Consider the following 27405-nt stretch of genomic DNA (forward strand, 5'->3'; position numbering starts at 1 on the left):
AAATTCAGTTCAATTTGTTTTTCAATACCAGAAGAAAAAACTCAGAACAACTAAAATTTTGAATTTTGAATTTCGGTGCCAGCCTTGGCAATAGAACAATTCAAATTTTTTGTCATGTATGAAAGCATCATTTTTTAACATTTGAAATTACTCAAAATTTTTGTTTCCCAACTCCCATGGAAAATTTCAGTTTCACCCTTCCCCTCCACCTCAAGATACATCGCTTTGGGTTCATCACGCCTCTGCGATCAACTGGAAAATTTCCAACTGAATTTCTGGTGGATATTTTTGAAACTATACTCTCAATTACTCAGTGGCGTAGCCAAGGGGGGGCGAAGGGGGCCATGCCCCCCCCCCCTTGAGAGCGAAAATTTTGAAGAAAACATGCAAAAATGGACGTTTTTTCGTTGTTTGGACCCATTTTTTCTAAAAATTTTCGCTCTCGCTTCGCTCGAGCAGTACTTTAGCCTTCCTTTTCATAAAATCACCACACATCATAATAGATTTCTAGAAAATTACCCCTCATTTAGATTTTTCATGCCTAAAAATGTGGTTTTGCCCCCTCCTTGAGAAAATCCTGGCTACGCCACTGCAATTACTTACATTTGAAACTTGACAGATAAAAAAAAAACCTCCAAGTTTCAACTTTCAGGAGTCTTGAAAGGCTTCAGAAATTTCAACTGGCTCAAAAAACCAAAACCTTTACCTCAAGGAGGTTGATGGGCCAATAATGACGATTTTCCATCGATTTCATTTCTTTTCTAATATAAATAATTTACAAAAAAAAAAACCAACCAATCTCGCTCCAAAAAACAACTCCGATCACTATTTCACCCATTTCTCATCCTCCTCCTCTCCTCATCCATCTTCCCTTTTCACACCACTTCAAAATAAAACCATCTCAAAAATTTAATGTCCGTTTATTAAAAATTACAACAAAAAGAAAAAAAAAAGAACAAAATCCATCCATATATTACACAATTTATTATTTTCACGAAACATGAATTCATTCTTAAAAAATAAAACAAATATAAGCTAGAAATTTCATTATAATACACAAATAAAACACTTCGAAGGCGACAGCATTGAAAGCGAATTAACACGACGTATCGTATAATATGTATATAAATATATATAGAAGAGAAAGAGGGGAGAAAAAAACAAGAGATCTTAAAAATACAATATATTTGTGAATATGAAAAAAAAAGAAAAGAAATCAACGTTCGGTATTTACACACAAAAAAAAAAAATTCAAGGGGCGCGTACACGTAAAAATATTGTAAAATAAAAACGTCTTTCATGAATTCGTTAAAATAACCCTACGATAAATAAAAATTTCTATAGACGATCGATCGAAACAAACGTATTAATAATAATAATAAAGAGAAGAGAAAAAACAGGAGATAATATACCAAGCTACAAAAAAAATATTACCCATCACGTATAAAATTTTACCACCACGAAATTAGCTCTGTTCTGAGTCTCGAACACACGAACTGAATAAGATAAAGGCGCGAAAGAACGAAAAAAAAAGAAATCAAATAAAATCGAAATAGCTACAAAAACTATACATTGTTATATATTCGACTTGATCCTAAAAATTAATACGTTTAAAAAAAATCAGACTTCAAAAAGGTGGTATTACTCATCGTAATCGATGATTTTTAACGAGAGAAAAAAAAAGAAGAGGAAAAAAATATGTAACTGGTAAACTTTAAATACACATAACCACAAACTTTTACGAGCGCACTTAAAATCTCATTAGTATTATTTCACAACATACACAGCGCACCCCATATCCCTATTCCCTACAAACATATACGCGTAATACCTTCCATTAAAACAAAAAAAAATTTAAAATCGAAGTTTGATTAGTAAATACCTAGTTATTTTATCGAGACAGAGAAACTGCCACTTGGAGCAAAATGAATCCTAAATGTAAATCTGACGAGAGAGATATCTTCATTTGGGGGTAAAAAAAAAGACCACAAAACGAACGAATTCGATTCAAATTAAGACGAAGGTGACGGGTCAGTGACGAGCAGAGTACCAAGGGAGAGACGCGAATAACTACGTCATCGATAAAAATCAACCTACAAAATACATAATTTATGTACGATATTATATTAAATAGAATACTGTACAAATTACGAGTCGTTAATTTTTCAACCGAGAATTTCAACACGAACATACGAATTTTAAAAATGTTCTTCATTTTTTTTTTTTTTTTTTTTATATCGTTGGAAATAATTTATAAATTCATTTTGATGAAACGAAACAAAAAAAAAGGTTCAATAAATAAGGAAAAAAATTAAAAACTGATTCGAGTAAAGAAAATAGGCAAAAATACGTCGTTTTCTAGGCGCATCAACGTTCGGTTTTTTTTTCAAGACTTGACGTTTTTTTTTTTCGAGATATACAAAGAAACCCTATCATCACATACAAAATTATCGTTTACGATAAATGGAAAGAATTCTGTCCTTCTACTGCTGCTAAACGTAACTTGATTCGCATCACTTCGATCGAAGTATAATCGGGTAATTTAAGGTAGTTAACGCAGGTCATCACACTAGGTAGATATTCGTCAGGATTCGTGCTGTTATCGACCGTTTTACGAACCACTGTCAGCAGCGGTGATAATGCTCTGAAACCTGTGAACGAATACGATAAAAATTTAGCATCGTGTTTAAAAAAAAAAAAAAAAAATTATGAATGGATAGATAGACAAAAAGTTGGACTTTAGACTTACCTCCTACGGGTAAACGAGGCGATCCGGTAACAAATCTGAGAAAATCGCGTTGTTCGGAGACATTGTAGGAAGCCAGTACTTCCATTAGGTTCTGGATGGCTTTTGAATCACTCGTGTATCCGTGATCGGGTCTGAACGATTCCATTAACGTTTTCACATCCCAATAAGTTTCCGAGCCGCAGAATACTTTTTCCAGTTCTTCGGCGTAGAACATGTTTAATCTGGCTGCTGGGAATACGCTTTCGAAGCCTTCGCGGAACGATTCCATCTGCCGGCTGACGCCTTCTACTAAGAACCAGTATGTTACGAGCTACGGGGCAAACAGAAAACAAAAACAATTAAATAGTATAGAATTAAATGTCAAATATACAGGGTGTCCTATATTGAAAAAAAAACACTATGCATAGTAAAATTAATCCACAGCTCAACAGATAAAAAGTGTCGTAGAAATCGATTTGAGTGGAATTTTAGTGGTCCAAAAAATTCAATTGACGTTTTGTAAATATGGGTCTAAAATGTGAAAGAAATCGATTTTTGGATGAAAATATGATCTCTTCAACTCCTTTCAACTATTTTTCCACTCTCATATTTTTTATTTGATCCCTGTTTTTGACAACTTCGACTGCTAACAAGGAAGCATTCTCACATCACAAAGAATTGCAACGAGATTGAGTCAGTTCAATCGCTCTTTTTTTTTTGATAGTGTTTCAAAAGTTCAAAAACTGAAGCGTTGACTCATTTTCAAAAAAGGTTTGCCCAGCCCTGGGTAGGTAAAAAAAAACCAGAATTTTGAAAATAATTCGCAGGTAATCATAACAATTCATGTCTAAAAGTTGATGAGTTTTAGGTGGAAAAGTGATTCAATATTTTGAGCTCAAGATTCATCAAAAGTATCCAACAAATTTTGATGGAAAATTTCGATTCTCTACCAGAATTCTAACGTATTTTCATGAGCCACTTTTGAGCTTGAAAATATTCAAAAATGATCAAAAAAAATGTCGATAAAAATTTTTGTTCTTCTGTCAACATTCAACTTATTTCGATAGGTCACATGACGTGTTGTTCAAGAATCTCGAACGTAATGGCCCAATTATAAACTCAAAAATCTTCAAAAATGCCCAAAAAAATTTTAGACAGAACCTTTGAATTTTATGGCGAAACATTGACCCATTTTGATAAATTGCATGGTACTTTTTTTAATCACCCTAAAAATCGTGACTTAATTTTGGGCTCACGACACATAAAATTTTTCAAAAGTAATTTAGAAAAGTTTTGATAGAAACTTTTGATTTTTTTCAGAAATTTTAATCCATTTTAGTAGATTACATGGCAGATTTTTCAAAAGAATCGAAAATCATGACCCAAATTCAGAGCTCAAAATTCTTCGAAAGTTCTCCGAAAAGCTTCGATAGAGAATTTTAATTTTCTCAAAAATGCTCAACGAAGCTCTGATAGAAAAATTTCGATTTTCTGACGAAATTTTAACCCATTTTTAGTATGTCTCATATTACGTTTTTCAAAAATCACAAAAATCGTACTCCTATTTCGGGCTCAAAATTCTTAAAAAATGCTCAGCAAAGCTCAGATAGAAAAATTTTGATTTTCTGACGAAATTTCAACCCATTTTAGTATGTCTCATACTAATTTTTTCTTCAAAAATCACAGAATTGTGATCCAATTTCGGGCTCAAAATTCCTCAAAAATGGTCAAGAAAACTCCGATAGAAAATCAAAATGTTTCCATCAGAGCTTTTTTGAAGAATTTTGATTTTTTAACAAAATTTTAACCCATTTTAGTATGTCTTATAATATGTTTTTCAGAAATCACAAAAATCGTAATTAAATTTCGGGCTCAAAATTCCTAAAAAAAAATCTCAACAAAGCTCTGATGAAAAAATGTCGATTTTCTGCAGAAATTTCAACCTATTGTATTTCAGTATGTCTTACAACACTTTATTCAAAAATCACAAAAATCGTAATTCAATTTCAGGCTTAAAATTCTTTCAAAAAGCGCTCAAAAAATGTTTCATATAAAATTTGATTTTTCGAAGAAATTTAGGCTCATTTTGATTTTTATAGAAAATTTGTTTTACTGAATAAATTCAAGTTCATTTTGTTAGGTCACAAGACACTTTGTTCAAAACCCTGTAAAATCATGACCTAATTTTAGGCCTTGAAACTCTTTAACAATTCTCAAAAAAAACTGTTAAAAAAATGTTAATTTTCTGGTGAAATTTCAAATCATTTTGGTACGTCTTCTGGCACTTTTTTCAAATTGTCAAAAATTTCTAAATTTGGCCAAAACTGACAAAAAAGTTTGCATTTTTGTCAAAATTGTCCAAAGTCCTACTTTTTGCCCAAAATTGTCAAAGTCCTATTAATTGTGTGGCCCAAACTTTCAAAGACTACTAATTTTTCCAAAGCTGTCAAAAAATGCTGCATTTGAAACAATTTTCAGAAAGTTTCTTTTTTTTGCAAATTTGTCAAAAATTATTAATTCTTGCTGAAATTGTCAGTTTTATAATTTTGCCCAAAGCTGTCAAAAAGTGCAATTTTCAGCCAGAATTTCCAAAGAAGTCTGAAATTTGGCCAAAATTGTCAAAAAGTCCTAACTTTTTCCAAAAAATGACAAAAGGTGGTGTTTTTTTACAAAAAGGTCAGAAAGTCCTAATTTTAGCCTTGACTGTCAAAAAGTACTATTTTTTCACAAAAATTGTCATAAAGGGAGATTTTTGCAAACAAATTTTTAAAAAGTCTCAATCTTTTCCAAAAGTTTACAAAAATATGTTCTAATGTGTGCCAAACATGTCAAAAAGTGCGGTTTTTTGCCTAAATTAAAAAAATATTCAAGACCCGCTTTCCTCAATGTTGGCAAAAAATCCTATTTTTTCAAAAATTGTGAAAAAGGGCTACCTCTAGCTCTTTGGCGAAATTGCCAAAAAAAATTAAATTCTTGTCCAAATTGTCAAAAAGTGCTATTTTTTGGCCAAAAGTTTCAATTAGGTTTCATTGTTCGTTAAAATTGTCCAAAGCCTCACATTTTGCCAAAATTTCCAAAAAATTATTTCCCCTAATATTTCCAAAAAAAAACCATTTGCACAAAAATTGCCAAAAAATTCTAATTTTCTTCAAAAATTGTTAAAAAGTGCTCATTTTTGGCGAAATTGCCAACAAATTTAATTTTTGTAAAAATTGTCAAAAAGTGCTATTTGTTGGGCCAAGATTTTCAATAAAGTCTCATTGTTTGCCAAAACTGTCAAAAAACTATTTCCCCAAAGATTTCCAAAAAAAAACACTTTTCTCAAAAATTGCCAAGAAATTCCAATTTTTTTTCAAGAATTGTCAAAAAGTGCCAATCTTTTTCAAAATGGAAAAAAGATTTTAATCCTTGTAAAATGCTATTTTTTGCAAGGATATTTTCAAAAAAGTTTCATTTTTGCCCAATATTGTCAAAAAGTCTTTAAATTTTTGCTGAAATATTTTTTCAAAAACTCATCCTTAAAATTGTCAAAAATCCTATTTTTTTCAAGAATAATTCTAAAAAAGTACTCAAAAGGAAATTTTTAGTTTTCTAAAAAAAATGTAAGCTCGTTATGGTAAGTCACTTGACACTTTTTTCAAAACCCCTGGAAAATCATGACCTACACTAATTCAAGATTCAAAATTCTTCAGAAGTACTCAAAAAAAGTTCTAATATAAAATGTTGATTTCCTGACGAAATTTTTTTTCCAAAAATCCCAAAAAATCGCAATCCAATTCTAGGCTTTAAATTCCTTTAAAAATACTAAAAGAAATTTTTCATAGAAATTTTTGATTTTTTGACGAAATTTAAGATCATTTTGACAGGTCACACGACACCTTTTTCAAAACCACTGAAAATCATGACCTAATTTCAAGTTCAAAACTCTTAAAATGTTCTCATAAAAGCTTTGAAGAAAGAAAATGATTTTCTCACAAAATAACAACTCATTTTGATAAGACATTTTAAAAATCCCAAAAATTATAACCCAATTTTGGGTTAAAAATTCTTCAAAAGCGCTTATAAACCATTTTCGTTGAAATATTCAAACTTCTCGCGAAATTTCAATCCATTTTATGATAAATCGAAAGGTCACTTTTGAATGATTCAACAACAGTAAGATTACGAAAGACAAACAAGCAAAAAGTCAAATCATCATGAGATACTTACCCTACAATACGATTCTAAATTATGTATAGTAACCGGGGTGTTTTTCCCGTTCTTCTTTAACTCTATGTGAGAATATCCAGGAAGCGTAAAATCTAAGCTGAGATCTTCGATTGGGCAACCGTCCAATGTTAATTGATTTATCTGCGAAAAAAGAAATGTTCGATTTTAAAAATAGAAGTATTTGTTCACCGAAATTCACATTATAAAACTGTGAAAAATAAAGTATGTTTTTGAAGATTCGACGAATCGAAATAATCGAATCAATAATTTTTCCGCACTATTTACCTTCGTATCTTGTTGTTCTTTCTCCAGTGTAGTATCAGTTTCGATGGCTCTTTTCTCCATACACAGTCCCCTCAGGCGTACGATTGTGTTATAAACATCGGGCACGACATCGGCCAGATCACATACCGAGAGTGTGTTTTCTTGACCCAGCATCCATTTATAAAACACGATACTGAACGGTAGATCAAGCTAGAAGGGGAATTTTACACAAATTAATCGATCGTGTTATCTCAATTTTCAATTCGTGGACGAAAAAACTCACCAGTCTAGAATCCATAACAGCTTTGGCCATCAGCTTACCGAGGAATCTGAATTTACTTTTGATTTTCACCAACTGAGATACTTTGGTAGTCCTTCCCAAAGGTGCTGGGAACAGGCCGACTGGGCTGAACACGTAGGTTTGCTCTTTCGACGGATTCGGATTAATCCACAGCTCCAAGTCGGCTCTTTGTAACTCTTGCGAGACCAATGCGTAAAATTCCAGCGTCGGTCCTAAACCGGTACCCACCTAAACAGGGGAAAAATCCGCGTTACAACTGGTACAAAAAGACAAACGAGTTGTTTTAAAACGTGCGAGCTTACTTCATCTTCGTATTGCACTTCGAGCAGAGCTTTCGAAGAGGCAACGTCTGAAATCACAGTTTCGGCTTGTTTCAAGATATCCTCCCGCGATATGGTACGTTTACGACGATCGAGTCGAGGAGCGACACGTTCCTGCGAATCGGCACTGCCTCCTAGTTCCGGGCTCGAGTCTAGTAATCGTTGAAGAGCTCGATCGCGATCGAATACCGTCGCGTAGAATAACAATTGACGTGTTTCAAATGGTAACAAAAATGGACTGCAAAAAAAAACATTTCACCGCGTTAAAAATGAATAAATAATCTCAAAATACCAAATACTCAACCAAGTAAGTAACTCACCTTAACACAGCGATCTGATGCAACCAACAAGGCAAGTTACCGGTCATGATTACCAATGGATCCTGCAGCTGGCGATTCGCTTTAGCTGATAATTTGGTGTTGACGAAATCCTAAGCAAAAAAAAAAACACGATATGAATAAAAATCACAACCAACATAAAAAGGGCAGCAAAACGAAAACCGTGTCAAATCAACAATTCTTCATCGTCGATGCGCGTAATAAATTTAATTTCGTTCGCGTCATGCACAAAAAACACACCTTCCAAACGCACCACCTCTCTAGCCCAGAGTTGAAGACCTGATTTTTTCAAATTCAGTCACGAAAATTTGGCGAGTTAGTTCGGTAATTCAAGACACGCATATAGCTCTCTCTTTCTCTCTCCCCCTGTCGTAATCTTTCACATATTTTACGAACTGCCAGAGTGTTAAGGAAAAGGAAAACTTCTTCGTACCATCCTTACGAACCTAAATATCGTTCGAGTAATTCCTCCTCTCTTCAACACCACCGCCTCTTCCAGGAATGAAAAAAACATTCGTGTTACGACTTGTGCTGCGATGTAATGCAGCAGAAGGATGAAAAAGGGGTGGGTAGATGGGTTTCGTGAATTAACTTCTCATTACAAAGGGAATAAAACTTGTAATTTTTCGCGGAATTTTCGTTACTGCCAACGTCATGCGTAGGGTGTTTCCAAAATTACACCGATACATTCATTTCCCTCGAATGAAAATTTCCAAATGGAACTAAGCGGAAAAAGTCAGTTTGAAAATTTCGAATTTTACTTTCACTCTCATTCTCTCTCCGAAAATTATTGGTTTCTAGAGTAAAAAGACTTCAAAAAAACTGATTTGAAAAGCAAAAAAGCACATCATTTCGAAATCCATATCACCAGAATGTTGATTTCTTTTTCAATTCAACATTTTCAGAACTCTAACTCAATTCCCCCCTCCCCTCCCTCTCTCCTCCCCTCTCAAAATAAAACATCATTCACCCAAAAAGCAATGACCAAAAAAAGCACATTTCAAATTCGAATGTTTTAGATAATTTCAAAACGTTGAACTATTTTGCATTTTTTTGGCAAAAAACAAAGACTTTTTGGCAGTTTTCTGGCAAAAAACAAAGACATTTTGGCAGTTTTTTGGCAAAAAACAAAACTTTGACAATTTTAATAAAAGGCAGTATTTTTTTGTTGGAAATTTCTAGTAAAGAAACGAGAATTTTGGAAAAAAAATTTAAAGTAAGATTTTAGAATATATTTAGGTGTTGCTAAAAAAAAGCAAAAAAAAATTTGTCATTTTTAAAAAAGCTACGTAAAAATGAATTTGTGGCAATTTTAGGGAAAAAGCAAGACGTTGGCAATTTTAGGAAGAAGTAGAACCAGGCGATTAGTAGCAAAAAAAAAGAGGATACTTTATGTCAATTGTGAGATTATGTGAAATTCAACTTTTAAAAAACATCATTTTTTTGCAATTTTGCTAAAAAGCAAAAAAAAATTTGTAATTCGCGAAAAAAGCATGTAACATTTTTAAAAATTTGTGGCGAAAAGCAAAACATTGACGATTTTATCAAAAAGCAGAACATTTTGATAAGTGATTGGTGACAAAAAAAATGATACTTTTTGTCAATTTCTGTCGAGAAAAGCAAAACTTCTGGACAGTCTCCAAAAAGAATATGATTTTTTGGAATTTTATACAAAAAAAAATGTAGCCATTAAGTAGGTTTTGAAACAAAATTTTTGTCATTTTTAAAAAACCGAGATTCTTTGAAAATTTCTGGCAAAAAAGCTTGATTTTTAAACTATTTTTGAAACAAAAAAACATTCTTGGAGTTTTAGAAAAAAATTAAAATTTTTCAACAATTTTGTTAGAAAGCGAAAGTTTTTGTCAATTTTTTGCAAAAAGCAAGGCTCATTCATAATTTTGATGAAAAGCAAGACTTTTTGACAATTATTAATTTTTCAAAAAAAAAAAAAATGATACTTCTTGGAGTTTATGTCAAAAAATCGAGACTTTTGGACAATTTGTGGAGAAAGGCGTGACTTTTTCGTATTTTGTGCAAAAAAACCCTAAGCTAAAATTACAGTCAATTTTTGAAACAGTGAAAATTTTTTTGCTAAAAAGTGAGAATTTTTGGCATAAAAATAAAACTTTAAGAATTTTTTCAAACCAAAGTACGATAGAAAAAGTAACCAAAAGTTAATTTTGGTTCCATAGTTACTTGAAAAGTAACCGAAAAAATAACGAATGCCCAATTCTTTCCAACCCAGAAGAAAAACACTACCGAAGACCATTTCTGAACACCCTGTATCCTTGACAAAACTCCATTTCCGTTCACACGCCACAAAACACGAAAACTTTACCACCTCTCCTCGAAATCGAAATATTATTCAGACGAAGAAGCCAATCGCCGAAAACGGTCGAACTTACTTGTAACGAGAGCAATGATTTATAGCTAACGGCCGGATAAAGAGTACCCCAATATCTGGATATCGAGTGCAATATCCTCAGCAACGTGAGCACAGGTAACGAGGCATCTTGCACAACCACGCCGGGAGGAAGTGACATGAACAAGAACGGATCCAACGGCGATTTGGCCAAAGGCGAATTACCTTCTGCAAAAGTATCGAGTAAAGAAAAAAAAACATGAAATATTCCATTTACAGAATCATAATACCAGAGCGATTGATTGATTCACTTACCATTCCACAAATCGTCGGATTTCTTTTTCGAGACCGATTTGGCAGATCCCGATTTACCTTTTCTGATCGGTACCGGATTGCTGGGTCCGGTTCGGGCGCTAGTCGACGTGGCGCTTTCTTCAGGTACAGGGCTGAACAAACGAGGGGAAAATCAAATTAAGAACTACATTTTTCAAACGTGGATTTTCTGTTATGAGAATCTCCGACGATGAACTCACCGATAGTAAACGGTATGGGTTTGAACCCAGATATTAGCTGATCCTAGGGGTGTCTCACTATCGGTATCGTTCTCGGAGAAATCGTTGGTTACATTGGGCGAGAACTGTTTGACCGCCTGGTACACGGTCATGTTATAAGGCAACACGTGACCTCCGATCAAGAACTGTAACTTGTGCCTGGATCCGCTTTGGCTGATGACCACAGCAGCCTGTAAAAAATAATTCATTATTCGTAAACGTTCACAAAAACAAATCCCAACCAGAGGCATCACACTTACCAAAGTATCGTCGATATCTTCGTCACTATTGTCATCGTCCGAGTCGGCCAGATCCTTATCGCGTATTCTCGCATATCCTCTCACCACCAAGTATCGTTCGATGGCCTGGACCATGGCGAGTGGGTCGATTTTCACGGTACCTCCTTTCCACTGTTTCAAATTGGTGCATTCGGGATGACGTTGTAAATGGCACTGCGCGAAGATGCAAACCATAGATTAGATTAGTTCGTCGATCGGACATTTACATGTTCGATGGACCCGCTGGACACTTACTTTCAACTGATGAGTATTGAAAAACTTCAACGCAGTTGTGCTGCCAGCTCCGGCAGGTAAATCGTGCACTTTAACCGGGAACTGTTCCAGTTGAGATATACAACAGTTCAATTTATTAACTAACGCTGCGAACGCGGTAACATCACGATCTCCGGCAGGTACTTCGAAACCAGCCTAAAATCAATCAAAATATTAGTACTTCTACGTTCCATCAATCGAGCTATTTGTATACGACTCGCTGACTACTCGAGATACTCACAGGACAGCTGGCAAACACGTGAATGAAATTACGCAATCGTTGATTCCGGTCGACGTTGGCGAACTGATCATCTAGACGGGTCAAGTACATCAACAGAGCGTCAACCATTCCACTGTGGTTAACTTCGAACGATGATATGTCTGACGATAGGACGATTTCCTTTAAATCTAACAACGGCGGGATACCATCGGCAGGCTAAACGAATAACAATCCATCATTAGTTCAGACCACAGATCCGCAGCTGTTAAAAGAAGAACACAGATACTCACCTCTTTGGCTAGTTTTTTGATAGCAGCTATAAGCTGAGTGAGAATCGACGTGGCCGGATGGAAACCACTTTCTACCGTAGTCGAGCTGTTCAATTTCGTGTTGTACAAGTTCATAAAAATGGCCGCTCTTTCGCGTATCCATATCTTGGCTTTTTCGCGATTACCGGCGCTGATGCTGACGTTGCTGACGCTCTTTGATAATGTCCCTAATTCCTGCGCAGAAGGAGAAGTTAGCATTGTTGTCTGTACACACAGAGTTGAGAAAACACAAAAGTTAATAAAACGAGAAAAAAAACGTTACGTAATAACCATAAGAAATAAACTAAATGACGGTTCTTACGCGAATATTAAGTCTTAATAAGAACAGTACCAAGGTATCGCTCAGAGCATGCCCCTTTTATTCGCCTTCTCGCCTATTCCCCTTCCAACCTACCGCATACAGTATAATATTGCAAATTAGGTGTAGGTACGTATTTTGGCGGCGAGATATGCCAAGAACAAGGTTCCCCGGCCCTTAGACTCGTGGAAGTAATTCTTATTAGTTCGTTTAACGCGAATATTTCGTCCAATTGCATGTTTGTCGAAAGTAATAAATTTTCGTAATAGACCTGCAACATTATCTATACCTCCTCGTCTTCCTAATTTTTCGCAACAAAAAAACGAACGAAAAATAATCTTTCGCGAATAATGTAGTTCCCCCCCTCCTCTCCTCTTGCTCTATTTTCTTTTTGCTTGAACTGCATGAAATATTGCTGCGTGCGTACATTTAGAGTCGAAAAAAATATCCTCTGTCAATAAGAATTGTATGATGCACTTTTTTCCCCTCAAAAAAAAGTGAAAGAAGGGAAGAAGAATAATAATGCAAGATAAAGTAATGCTCGATTGGTTTCGTTCGTCGATTACTTTTTGGAGGGGGAGGGGAGAGGGGGTCTTCAGATAGAAGCATTTTATTGAACAGTTATTTGCAGAAAAAATTTCAGGACTGCAACCGCCAGAAAGATGACACGAGAACGTTCAATCCCAGTCTGCAGGTTTTGAATTTCAAGTATTAAAGAGATTTTAGAGGATTTTTCAAAAACCCAACATTTTTTTTGAAAGATCGATCGGAGTTTAAAACCGATACCCATCGATTAAAGAAATTCAAAGTACGTCTTTGAGCCAAAGTTCAAGTTCTACTTCAATCATTTTTCAATTGGGGTACTTTTCATGGCCTTTTGAATTTTTAAAAATCAAAAAATGAAACTCGAGACTTCAGAAATTTTGCACGATAAAACATTTTCAATTGTTCAAGGTGTCTAAAAAATGAGACAAGCTCAGAAGCAGGATAAAGGCAGTAATTACTTCTGGCAGGACATCCTTCAGATGTCTCTATCTAGGTAGAGAATAGTTTCTACTTATTTATTCAATCTAAAATTTTTAGGAATCAAAATGTTTCCCAAAGAGAAGTAGAAAAAATCAAAATTCTGCAAAACGAGAATGAATGGAAAATTATGCACTAAATTTGATTTAAAAAATTGTAAAAAGTAAAGCTTTATTCGCAAATTTCGACAAAATAGTGAAACTTTTCCGAAATTTTGACAAAAATAAGACTTTTTAGGCATAGACAGAAAAAAACCAAAACTTTTTGAAAATTTTGCAAAAAAAATGAGACTTTCTACAACTTTAGCAAAAAAAAACTTTCTGGAAATTTTTACAAAAAAACAGGACTTTTGAGCAATTTTCATAAAAATTAGGTTTTTTTACAATTTTGGCCAAAGATGGGGGACTTTTTTGACAATTTTTACAAAGGTTTCAAAATCAGGAGGACCTCATTTAGCTATTTTAGCAAGTGGCTGGACTTTTGGACAAATTCTGATAAAAATGAAAACATATTCAACAAATTTGACAGAAAATGGGACTTTTTGACAACAATATTGGAAAATGGAAAAAATAGGACTTTTTTTATATTAATTTGGTCAAAATTTGAATTTTTTGTAATTTTATAAATTACAGCTTTCTTGAAAATAGGCATTTCGGCGAAAAATGTGGCTTTTATACAATTTGAGAAAAAGTTGGGATATTCAATTTTGGCAAAAAATGAGACTTTTTGACAATTTTGAAAAAAAAAGAAAATGGTAGATATTTTTTTTAAACTTTGACAAAAAACAGGATTTTTATTTGATAATTTTGGAAAAAAAATAGGCAAGGCTTTCAATTTAGGACAGAACAGCTAATGCAAGAATCAAAATGTACTTTTTTGAAGGTTCTAGCAAAAAATCAGGAATTACAAATTTTTAAATAACTTTGTCAAAAACTGTGATTTTTTGATAATATTTTGTCAAAAAGTAGACCATCTGACAATTTAGGCAAAAAATGTGACGTTTTAAAAATCTAAGATATACTTACATAATTAGGGATTTGTGACAATTTTTGCAAAAAATGAGACTTTTTGATTACTTTGGTAGAAATAGAACTCTTGAAAATTTTGACGAAAAAAAACATGACTTTTTCAACAGATTTGGAAAAAAACACAACTTTTATGGCAATTTTCAACAGATGACTTTTTTTTTAAATTCACACACAGGAAAGAACAGGATTTACATTACACCTTTTGTTTGGCAATTTTAACCAAAATATGTATCACGACCTTTCAGGCAATTTTTTCAAAAACAGGACTTTCTTCGATTTTTTTTCACCCAAGACTTTCAAGGCAATTAAAGCAAAAATCAGCGTCTTTCGTAAGTTTAGGCAGAAAAGCAAGGCACACCAACAAAAAGCAGGATAGAAATAGGGAAAGCAGGATAAGTAGAGCTGTCAAGACCCCTGATGCTCTTTTTAATAATTTTCTCTTGATCCGAAAATCAATTGTTTTTTCGATTTTTCTCGGCTTTTTCATGCTGAATTCAACTTCAAACAATTTCAAATTTTAGACAAAAACGTTGAAAATTTAATTCAACCACGAATTTGATAAACTGCCTGTAAAATTGGCAGAAAATAAGAGCTTGGATTAAAATTTTTGCTATGAACTAACGGTAAATTTCACTCAGAACAATTTTTTTGAAGGAATATTTTGACTCTCTGAAAAAAGGGGGTTAAACTTGAGGATAATTGGAGTTTTTTCATTCTGAACCAACCTTTTATTCCCTAAAATGAGGTGCCAGTTTGCGTAGTTCCAAAGAAAATTACAAAAAAAAAAAACTGCATCTGGAGGCTTTTTGGGCACTCAATTTTTGAAATCAGAAGTGAGAGGAACTCGAATTGAAATTTCTCAAATAGCTAAAAATGTTCAATTTCGGCTTGATAAATTTTTCATAGTAGACCATAATGCAGAAATAAAGAATTCTTCTGAAAAGGGGAGTTGGAGAAGGGGATACTTAGACATAAAATCATCGAGATGGGGCAAATTTGTGAACCTTCATTCAGAGACCTCATTATACAGCTTCGCACTCATGGATCAAATTTTACACGTCCAGGTTCCTTTTCATTCTCAATTCCCATTGAATTCCAGCCCCACCATAGCTAGCTTCAAAACCCCTCCACAGAGCATACCCATTTCTATCCTATTCTATCCTTATCTTAAGAACAGAATCACACAATAACACTTACTTTTTGGAAAGTACGTTCGGCATGCCGACCCCATCGGGCTGGATTCAGCGACGCGAAAAAGCTGCTAGTCTTCATAGTGGCTACTGATAAACGAGATCTGGACGAAGCGCTGCTACCGCTGCTGGCGACATTGGCGCTCACGTGACTATTGCTCGATCCTCGGCTGAACATCTCCTGCATCATGACCGAAGATGACAAATCGTCTTGTCTTTTACGACTAGTCGTCGAGGTAGCTGGGCGTTTGGCGGTCCGTTTACGTTTCAGGACGTCGGTTAATCTTCTACACAGAACATAGTGGATTAGAAATCGGAACTCTGATTCCAGTTCGTTATTGGTTCGATGTCGAGTAACTTACATATGAGTATGAGAAGTGGTACGACTATTCGACTCGTCGCTCACGGGCAATGATGGGAAATCAGTCGGCAACGGAGCGTAATTCGTGTTGTTTTGCGAAGCCGCGAGTAAAACGTTGGCGAACGGAGGTGGTATGGCGTTTTCGTAACTATTGCCTGAAAAGACAAAAAAAATTATGTTATCATTACATCATTGAAGATTTCTCAAGTATCCAGATTGTTTTCAATTCCAGCATCGTTACTTACTAATACACGGAATGCTTCCATTGGCCGACGATACCGAAGCTAAGGTCGACTCGTGACTAGTCAACAAATTATTGCACTGAACCATGGTAACCAACTGAGAGGTATCTCGATTACTGCTCAAATCGCTGCCGCCATTCAGGCTGTTCTCGTTATCACCATCGCCGCTAGTCACCGATGCCGAAGTCGTCGTCGTGTTGCTCGAGTTGGTCGTTGTCGTAGTAGTCGAAGTCGTAGCAGCGCCCTGGGCAGCGGCGGCGGTCGTGGTTGTGGTCGAAGTGCCGCCAGCGACACTCGTTGTCGAATTATCCACGTTACCGTTGTTATCGTTGTTACTCGGGCTTGTGCCGTTACTACTAATACTCGTATTATTACTACTGTTATTGTTATTTATATTAGTACTATTGTTGTTATTACTGCTCGGAGAGGAATTATTGCTAGCAGGAACGTTATTCGAAGAGGCGCTTGAGACATTTGGAATAGGAGGTAAGCTGAGGATATGATATTCTGAGGTAGACGGGACCATACAAGGAGGTAACACGGGCATATTGATTAATTGTTGAACTTGATATATAACTCCTGCAACAAAACGGGAAAGAAAAAACAGCAGGTTAGCAATAGAAATCTTCAATTCATCGGTAATCAGTAATCATGCTCTTCGTTATATCTTACCTTCGCGAGTAAAATGTACTTCGAAAACGGTTGGCAGTTTGTGCATTAGGATTTCGGCCATTTGTAAGGCACCTACGACGATTCGTAAGTCCTGCGATGCCATCATACAGGCGATATGACTCGAGACCAATTTATTCTTTAGTACTTCCTGCAAATTAATACGTATTTTTACAATCAGTTAATTAGGATCCATCAATTTTTCCAATTAAATATACAGAAGTAATTTCTGTTCAACAAAAAAGGACATTCGATGACCAAAAAAATGCCAGTGCAGATCGGTTTCGAGATGATCGATCTCAAAAATAAACAAAATTCAAAAAAAAATTCACACGAACTTGTAACAAATACGGCGGAGCGTAGTAGACCATACGTAGCAAGGCTCTCAAACACTTGTATCGAACAGAAGGTCCAGCTGAGCTACTGTACACTTCGTATAAAATGCCGAATAATGATCTTATGAAAGAAGACGCCAATCCGCTTTCGCTGCAGAAAACAAAAAAAAAACACATCAAAATGAACTCAAAATCTCAACAGAAAAATTACGCAGACAATCGGCCGTATCAACTTACACGAATTTGAGATCAGAATCATATTGATGATTATTATTAGCACCAGATAAACCGCCGCTAGCATCGGCGTTCGCATCGTTCGTCGAGACGGAGTTGGCTAAGAATACTGTATTTATCGTACGTTTCACCGGTCTCGTTGTGCCTGTATCGTCGTTAATCTGTCGCATCAGATGGAAATCGATGGTATACGTTCGTCCTTGCGTCGTCAAGCTCACGTCTTCTTCTCCCGATTGATGGGACGCCTGAAAGAAAGAAAATGTACACGAATGAGTACTCGATGAACCAGATCATCTACCTACAGCTTCGACTGACAAAAGCTGCGATACTCACTTCGATAATTCTACAATCCATCGGTGAATACGGATGCCATTGAGATCTATCGTCCTTCCATTGCCATACGATAGGAATATCTTGATGATTGGCTCCTGGCAACGGCGATGATTTCTCCAAAAGGCTGTCTACCGCGAACATTCCGTGGCTTGGAAGCTTCGGCATTAGCTCACCGATCAAACAAACAATTTCGTACAACTCTTGCGGGCTTCGAGAAACTAGCTCGATCTGAAAAGGAATATTTGAACGATATTATTGATACATTCGATCTACAGAGGAAGCATTGTGTTGAAAAAAAAATGTGAAGATATTCCAACGACAAAAAAGGAAACGGAAATTGAATTATTTCAGTTCATTGAATCTGGTTAGATTCAATGAATATTCCAACTCAATATAGCACAGATTTTTCCAGTTTCCAGTGAACGATTTCATTACCCACGTCACCGTTCAACTTCCCAATTCGCCCACCTAACCTCCATTCATCTCGAACCCCAAACTAACCTCTTCTTTTCCATTAGCACCATCGGGCGATCCGGTCAAAAGATAGCATAACGTATCGGCGATGTTATTTTTAAGTAATTCGACGGCCAAATCGGAGCAGCTGGCGCACATCGTCGAAAGCATCCTTAAAACCGTAATGAAAGTTCCGGTACTGATAACAGGCGGCGAAACGACGAGCTGAAAGCGGTAAACATTCGCGTCGATTAGTAAATCATCAACGACGTCACGTCGTCGACCCATTTAACACGACACAATTGTCGTTAAAACGATAGAAAAAAAATTACATTACACGTTATCGTGTCGTCGACGACGTAATTACAATATTATAAAACGATACATATTTTCACATGTGGCTTACCAATTGTTGTAAATTTTTAAGTAAATCGTTTCCGGCCAAAATGTGTAACTTTTTCTGCTCGTTTTGAAAACTTTCGACTAATCTGCTGAAAGCCAGACAAACGCTTTCGACGCTTTTCTTATCCTGAAACGAGAGAAATATTATTTAGGTCAACGATAACAATCCTTTCGACATTTTCCCCTCAGACTGATTAACTCACCTGATGAGTCAATCTAGTCGACAGCAACGGTAACGAAGGTTCGATGAAATAGAACTCCTCCGGCGATAGATTCTGACAACAGTTGGCTGTGACCGCTAATGCAGCTCGTTGGGCAACTATGCTGAAGAAGTCCAGATACATCAAACAGGCCGACACGCCTCTCTGTATTGGCAACCAAAAAAATACAACATTTATTACACAATTCGTCGTCTCTATTCGAATAAAATCTCTCTCGAGAGGGAGGATAAAACTTACAGCTTGTAGAATCGATTTACTATGTCTTCTCGACAGCATTTCCAAAGCAGTTAAACTCTGTTCGGCTACATCCATGCATTGAATCACTTGTAATTTCTGCAAGAATACCGGCACAGCGTCCAATACGACGACCGACGAACGAGGTAGAGCTTCCATCATGTAAGTTAACGCACGACAAGCGTTATTCATCTGTGAACGTGACGAAAGAAATCAGTAACAATGCGTAAATTTCACTTAAAAGTGAAATCTAATTTACTTACCATATCGAAATTATGTTCCATTGAAAGTAAAACGATCAAAGCGGATACGACCTGCTTGACCGGGAACCCTGATAAGGTGTCTTCGTTACCCATAACCAACATTTGGCACATTTCTATTACCGCCTGTAATTGCTGACCTTCGTCTCCAGTTGCCTGTAATCCCTGAAGTAATTGTTGAGCTTTGGTACCTGGAAAATTACACGAAGAAACACAATATTATCAATCTATTCGGCCTATATTATATAATTTAGTATATTTCAATATTTTGATTTAGAAATTCTCAATGATTTACTCTAAACAATCAATACCATGCATCATTTCCTTCAATCATAAATTCAATTTCACTCAAAACCTCATCCCCATTACGACCGAATTTACTGCAGGCAAAGGTTAATACAAGATCAATATTCGATCCTCGCACTTACTCGTACTGCTCCCCATACTCTTCTGCAACAAATGCTGCATTCTCGGTCCAAGGGCGCCGAACAGATGCGGAGGCAATCCACGTGATTCAAGCAGCGCTTGTAGTCGTCCAACATCGCTATCGTCGCTTTCGCTATCTTGATTAGCAGCTGTGCCCGGAGCACTGGTCGAATGCACCAACGTAGTCCAAGTTCCTGTACGAGAAAAAAAAACACAAATCGTCAAGCTCGTTTCGCAAACTCCCAATACATACGAAAGTGAATCAAGTCAACTGCCTTTACGTTCGGTATCCATCGCTACGGAGAAATTCTCGAACGGGTTTACCCGTAGAGATACATTACTGAGAGTGGCGCTGGCGGCAGTCGACGTCGAAGACGTAGCCGTCGTATTGTCGGTGTTACCGGACGCGGCAGCGTTTGTAGCGGCGGTAGCAGCTGCAGCGGCAACGGCGGCGACTGCGGCGTTGTTTGTAGAATTATTTGAGCTATTCGGTTCATTGTTGGTACCTCCTCCGGACATACCGGCAATACGAGATCCGTCGCTAGCGGTACCCTCAGCAAATGGTAACTTCCCTCCGCGAGGGGATCGTCGACTTGTACTGGCGCACGAACCCGTTGTTTTTTGGCGAGTACTACGTCGTCTGAATAAGGGTAAAGGTGGCTGAGACGATTCCGACTTCAATACGTTGTTATCGGTCGAATTTGTACTCGCCTCACGTCCACCTGAAGAAATACTCGCCCCTGTAAATAAACATTTCAAAAATTTAGAAAATCTCAGATCGATTTTACGACTTCCATCACGATCAGGAGGAATAAATAGGCTTAAAAAGACGAATTTTTAATCGTTTAAAAAACCAGCCATCCAGACTGATGGTTAGAAACTTGAAAATCAAACCTTAAACGAGCAATTTTCTTACCCAGTGTTTCGGCAGATCCAAATTTGGCTTTTTTATGTGGTACAGCGCTCCTCCCGGATTTGGTGGAATTTTGCGTATCACTTGAAGACTCCACAGTGTTGGCGTTTGACGTATTTTCCGTACTGGCGTTGGTAATACTATATCTAATACGATTACGTAACGGGTATTCTCTAACTAATTCGGTAGCACTACGTTTGCTCGACGAGCTTTCCACCACCGTCGATGAGCTTTTCTTCGGTGCACCTTAAAACGCAGCAAAAAAAAAACCAATACATTAGACATACGATAATTCTTCGAGATGAAAATCATCTTTCATACGATATAAATATAGCGACATACTTTTCTTATCTTTATGTATTTTTTGTTTCAACGCTTCTGCTTTGGCTTTCTGACGTTTCTTCGAATTCACCAATCGTTTATTGACTATTTTCTTCTTAGCTTTGCTCTTACGCGTATTACTTCTACTGAAATCAAACGCACCGTCCATATTATCGTGATCGATACAAATCCGCACGGTATTCGAACTCCAATTCAAATGATTTCCGTTTTTACTTACTTTTGTTCGACGTCAGAATCCTGCGTATTCGAATCAGACGCGGTGCTACTTTCGGCTGCTTCGTATACAGCAGCTTGAAACCGAACCCTTCTCTTGACGACTAATTCGGGCGCAGATTTTGCCTTACTACCCCTCGTTACCCCGCTAGTCGACGACTCACCACAAGTGTGATCACCTTCGGAGGCAATTTGACCTGCAATTGACATGATCGAATTATTGTTGAACCCGAACGTCAGTTTACGTTATTCGCTGCTCGTCAACTTACTCGAAGAGGATTTCTTTTTATCTTCGTTCGCGGCTGTTTTATTTTTAGCAGTCTGAAAAACAAAATAATTCTCATATTAACATATACCATTCATTGTCTTTTCGTGCAAATGACGGAATAACGTCATTTTTTCCCATCGTGCGAGAGGGGCGAGAGGCGGGGAGAGAGCCAACGTATTCAATTCACATTTACTCGTACGACCGAGAGGTTTCAAAACAACGGAGTTGAGTTGAGCTTTTCATCAAAGTATTTCATTCAGTAAAAATATATTTTTCGAGACTACAAAAAGACGAGTACATAATTTTTTCAGTTCGAAACAAATTCACAATCATTTTGGAGCGATGCAGCAAAATTATTGAATAGAAGCTGACATAATGCCTCTGACAAACTGAAATACAATTCGGAGGGAAGGGGGGGGGGGATTAAATGTCCCGAAACTTCGACGTCAAAGTTCAACTTCATTTCCTCACCATTTCTGATAAAAAAAAATACCCCTCCAGATTTATCAAATCTTTAAAACGAGTTTCGTTTTCAAACATTTTTAACCACTCGTTGCACTTGGAAGAAAAAAATTATAGATACAGAAATATTTAAACATGAATTTCAGCGAAATGAATTCACGACTTCAATATACCTGATCTTTACACCTGCATTTAAATTTTAAATTATCTTTTTCTTCCAGAAATGTCAGCTCAATTTCTGGTTGTTTGAAACTCGTTTCTACAGATTTTCTACACTTTCAGTCTCAACTTTAGACGTATAAGGAGGAGAAAGGAGGAATGCAAACGTAATCCTGGTCTTTTCCATTAAATTTTCAATAATTTTTTCGAATTCTGATTTTTCGACCATCCCCTTCCCTTCTCCAAGCTCAATTACTTTCCTTAAAACTGCAATAAAAACGGTCGTACTCAATTTCTTCCCAAAAAATGCGACTTTAGTAACTAAAGAAGCTGAAAAAAGTAACCAAACAACAAAAACCATTCTAATGTAGAGAAAAAATCACCAAAAAAAAGCCAGAATATTGATTCAACTCAGAATGTAAAAAAACAAAAAAAATATAGAAACAATAAACATTCAAATTAAAATCTAACAATGAAACTCGATTTCGAGTTTGACAATTTCAGCAAAAAGCAGGACTTTTTTGGAAATTACTGGTAAATTTTTTTAGCAAATACTTGGGTAGGTAAAAAGTGAAAATTTTTGTCAATTGTTGACGAGATCCTAGACTTTTGGAAACTACTGGCAGAAAATGGCGATACTTTTTCTCAATTTTTGTTCAAAAAGTGAGACTTTTTTGTAATCTTTTGGTGAAAAAAAAAAGATTTTTTTTAAAGACAATGTTCACAAAATGCAAGACAGAATATTTTGACAAAAAGGAGAGGCTTTTTGACAAGTTTTGGCAGCAAAGCGAGACTTTAGGATCTTTTGGAGGAAAAATAGACACATTTGGAAATTTTTGCAAACAAGCAAGATTGAACACTTTTTGGTAATTTTGACAAATACCAAGACTTCTTTTTTCAAAAAGTACAGAGTCCAGATTTAGAGACTTTGGTGGCCAAAATTTTGAAAAAGTAACCCAGTACGAGTCTGTAGTAGGGTTTTGAAATCATTTTAAAATTTTCAAACGATTATTCCTTAAATTTGCCTTTTTTTTAAATCAACATTTTCGATTTCTTACCAAAATTTCACTATCTCAGTTTCTTGATACTCCTCAAAAAAATTAATCTATTCTCCTGAACCAATTATTTCAATAAAACGTTCCTCAGAAAATATGTTCATCCCGAGTCATTTTCAATTTTGATAACGATCATTTTAAAAAACCTAGTTCACTTCCATTTTCTGTCAAATCATTTAGAATTCTTTTTGTATATATATATGAAGCATGTGTTTCCAAAACACACTAAGTCCAAAAAAATATTGATAAGAAATTCATGATACTTAGTACAATTTGGAAACGTAGAAATGGCCCAAATTGGCTGATTTTTTGATATGTTATAGTCAAGACCCTTGGGCACTACATATCAAAAAATCAGCCATTTTGGGCCTCAACTTTATGCTAGATGGCCTTGCAATCTCAGAATCTTCAAAAATGGACTTAGTGCGTTTTGGAAACACATGCTTCATATAATTCTACAATATCAACCCAGGAATCAATTTCCCTTGACTTGGTTTCTCAATAGTGAAAAATACCAGACAAAGCAAACAGTAAAACGATCAAATTACCTTTGATTTTTTCACCAACGGAGTGGTTTTCTGTTTGACAGACGAGTTTGATTTTTTCGACGTATTTTTACTGACCTCAGGTACTGCTGGATGATTACTCGAATTCGAACTAGCCGCTTTTCTTTTTCTGTAAAAAAAATAATAAACACAGATGATAAATTGTAATTCAAATACAGGTTGATATTACACGATCGATATAACACGAGTAATAATTTTCCATCATGAATCACGAATATCGAAATTGCTTCGACTAAAAAATCAATATCTACGATTCACCTCCCACGCTACATTCGTGTATAAAATAAACCTCCAACTCCACGTGACTTCCATATCCTGAGATCCAGATCGACGCCCGAACCGGACCAGACGAGTACCGAGCATATTTCTTTCAAATTACACCTTATAGTATTACATACGAGTAGCTAACACTTCACCTCAAAGATCTTCAATATCAATATAACAAAAGTGGATAACCTTGCCCTCCAAACACCTCAGCAGCAACCTTCTCGATATTCGCGTCGTTGGAGCAAAGAACAATCGCGATAATTCGCAGATACAATACGACATGGAATAAAACTCGAGTGATAAAGTATACAAAACTTCGGTCAAGAATAGAATACTAATAAACGTCGCAAGAACGTGGTGTACCACACGTTAACGTTAACAAATACTACACTACTGATTTTCTTCTTATTAATTACAACATGGTTATGGAACAATCATTGTTGAGACATGAGACTACCATTTAGGAAAATAAATATTACACCTTGTTGTAAGTAAACGATCGAGTTACATCACTTACTTTCTAGCTGAGGTAGTATTTATGCGAGTTCTTTTCTTGGACGTTTTGAATCGCGTCGCCTCACTATCTTCCGAAGCTTTTTCTTCTTTCCTAGAAACGTTATCGAAACAATTAGTCGAATTTTGTTATATGCACTACCTCGTGTTATTATGTATACTTTAGGTTATATATACGAAATACTTACGAAGAATTATCGGACTTGCCGCTATCGGCTGAGAACTTATGGGATGTAGAAGACGCGTCCCCCGGAACAGAACTAGCTTGTTCGGCCATAGACGCAACAACACAACAGTTCGATCATTCCACGTATAAATATAGCAAACCTGCCGAATGCAAAATATACCAGATTATTAAAACACCACCGCACATAAGTAACATCTGCATACAATTCTACAACACTCGTCCTAGAGACTAAAAATTCTAATCTAACGTATTCTCCAATGCAACTCGGGTAAAATTTCATAGCCTCGGGGTAACAATGGGCAAATGAAAAGTTCACAATAGAGAGCTAGAGATAACGAAACAATAGCACCACAACACAAACCATACACACCGAAGCCAACCCAACTCGTAAATGGTGGATATATCATTAGTCATCCCCTTTTAGTACAACCAGAACCTTATATGTATTCTAAAGCACAACAATACTCACTAAACACTGGACCCAGTCGCAATTCACAATTCACAATTAGTAATACGCGAAATCAATCCACAATGATAATATAATAATCTTTCACCAATCAACGCAACCAGAAAGATATCGCCTCGGTGAACTATTTATCACATATTCATTACACTCACACACCGATAATGAATAATTATTCCAATGCACGTTCGTCATCCTATGTACAACGCAAGTGGTAAACAAGATAAATCGAACATACTCCAAAATCTCTTACTCCGAAAGGTATCATTTAGACGCTAGGTAAATTTCAACACAACGGGACAACGGGAGTAATTTCCATATTGAAAAAGAAAAACAATCCTAGATTGCTTCAAACGAGAAGATAAAGCCTCAAACCATCGAAAAAAATACTCGTAACACCGAATAAAACCAAAATTCGTAATGAACTTATCTTATCGAAAAACAACAATTACAGGTTTGTTTCCTGGAATAAATAGGTAATGTAATACGATAGCGTAGCTTTTCATTCTAGTTCACAGCAAAGAAGAGTGTACCAATCGATTTCCTCGGGTTGAAAAAAATTTCCATTTTTTGAGTTTTCAATGCTCGTTTAAACATCACTAGTGTGATAATTCTCAAGCAACACTCAAACACACACGATGAAAATGAACCAAGATCATATCAAGGAAACAATAGATTGGCATTCGTCACCGAACGTACAAATCAATACCTAACCTAATTTTTCAACACTCAACTCGTACAGAACACTCTGATCATCTTTTACCTTACTTAATAAAATATTCGACTCTTTAGAATCAATCATTTAATCGCTTTCGTGCTCATCTTAGTGTTCGAAAGATCGATACGAATTCACTCGGTGGTACTAGCAAAGCATCGATTTCGATCACTTAGGTTTCGAGAAATCGGTCAATAATTACTACTAGGAATCGCAGACGAAGCTAGAAACACGCGAGATAAATCGTATCGAGTAATCTAAGTACGTACTTAGAATAACAAAATTCCAACTCTATTTTTGGATATGTTGATATGCTATTGTAACAAAGGATACTGGAGAATACGAATACATAACAATATCACTAGAGACGTAACCGAGAAAATAATCGAGTTACGAAACGAGTAAATCGTCCAACGATCGTCGTACGTAATCGATATTTCGTTACTAATTAAACTAAAACTATTTAAATGATTAGAAAAACGTGTTAACTAGAAAGCGTCCATATTTAGGACATATTCATTTGTAGTTCAAAGCCAAGGCAAACGTAACCTACCGATCCGATTTCTACCACTTCTATCACGAAAATTTTTTATATAAAATAGTTCTCTTAAACCTAATGAAAATGAAATTCAAAACGATAATTACAATTGCATTTTTCACACATATGTACTAAAGTAATATTGCGATATTCTTAACAACGTAACCATTTAACTGCGACGTACTTTTACACTCTAATTAATAAATTTTAAAAATGAAAGAAACTAGATAAAATAAAACGAAAAACAGCTGTTCGCCATGGAACGAGGCAGCAGGTAAAATGGAGAACGTCGTCGAAAGCGGAAACGTCAACAAAGCGTTCAAGGTGGCGTCGTCGAAACGTCAACTAGCGCTGCGCCAGTTGAGCGGATTTTTTTCGAAGCTTTGTATTACGATGTGTTTTCCACACTGAACTCTATACTCTTACACTGGAACGCTTACGCTGCATATGGTCCAATGTTAAACTACCCGGTCGAGCAAGTTAGAAAGAGATAGCTATATGAATAGAAGTTGTTATCCTTGTCTAGCGCGTTGCGTATTCATTTCATTCATACAGTAGCGTGATTTTTTTTGTTTTTTTTTTTAAATTTTTGCAACTTTTTGCTGATTTTTTTTATTTTATACAATTATTAATATTTCAAGATGAAATTGAGACATCGGCGATCCTAGGAATTCAGAAAATTGCTTTTAAAAAATGAATTATTTACAAAAGTGAACAAGGTATTTCAAGTTGAAATTATGTTTCGTAACAGAACTTTAAGACTTTTTTATAATGACTCTAACTTTTCACGTTTTTTTTTCACGGTAAAAATTGATTTCATATATTACAACGGAGACATTTATAGACATTTATGTAATGGTAA

The 27405-nt window shown here is 35.8% G+C and overlaps 1 protein-coding gene across 3 annotated transcripts; it reads right to left on the reverse strand.

The window, feature by feature from the left end:
* Nucleotides 1-965: 965 nt before the first annotated feature.
* ctrip (E3 ubiquitin-protein ligase ctrip) lies at nucleotides 966-26792 on the reverse strand. 3 transcript variants are annotated; one of them, XM_065358867.1, is made up of 36 exons: nucleotides 26559-26792; nucleotides 24829-24967; nucleotides 24645-24734; nucleotides 23843-23969; nucleotides 21620-21671; nucleotides 21355-21547; nucleotides 21138-21262; nucleotides 20799-21041; nucleotides 20164-20622; nucleotides 19885-20076; nucleotides 19460-19647; nucleotides 19200-19388; nucleotides 18945-19106; nucleotides 18746-18868; nucleotides 18388-18564; nucleotides 17887-18114; nucleotides 17557-17798; nucleotides 17323-17470; nucleotides 16988-17135; nucleotides 16319-16894; nucleotides 16075-16228; nucleotides 15720-15999; nucleotides 12135-12347; nucleotides 11866-12060; nucleotides 11607-11780; nucleotides 11334-11525; nucleotides 11056-11264; nucleotides 10838-10968; nucleotides 10566-10750; nucleotides 8143-8252; nucleotides 7805-8060; nucleotides 7485-7730; nucleotides 7223-7411; nucleotides 6938-7078; nucleotides 2750-3059; nucleotides 966-2651 (listed from the first exon to the last, which is right to left on the reverse strand). In XM_065358867.1, exons 2-36 carry the CDS (start codon nucleotides 24915-24917, stop codon nucleotides 2455-2457), a joined length of 6933 nt encoding a protein of 2310 aa, XP_065214939.1. In that variant the 5' UTR covers nucleotides 24918-24967; nucleotides 26559-26792; the 3' UTR covers nucleotides 966-2454. The 3 variants fall into 3 exon arrangements, with proteins under 3 accessions (XP_065214939.1, XP_065214938.1, XP_065214937.1); XM_065358866.1 differs by having other exon boundaries at nucleotides 12135-12377; XM_065358865.1 differs by having other exon boundaries at nucleotides 12135-12377; nucleotides 20158-20622.
* Nucleotides 26793-27405: the final 613 nt, after the last annotated feature.

This window comes from Planococcus citri, chromosome 3 (assembly GCF_950023065.1).
Source record: "Planococcus citri chromosome 3, ihPlaCitr1.1, whole genome shotgun sequence".
In the NCBI taxonomy this organism is placed as follows: Eukaryota; Metazoa; Arthropoda; class Insecta; order Hemiptera; family Pseudococcidae; genus Planococcus; species Planococcus citri.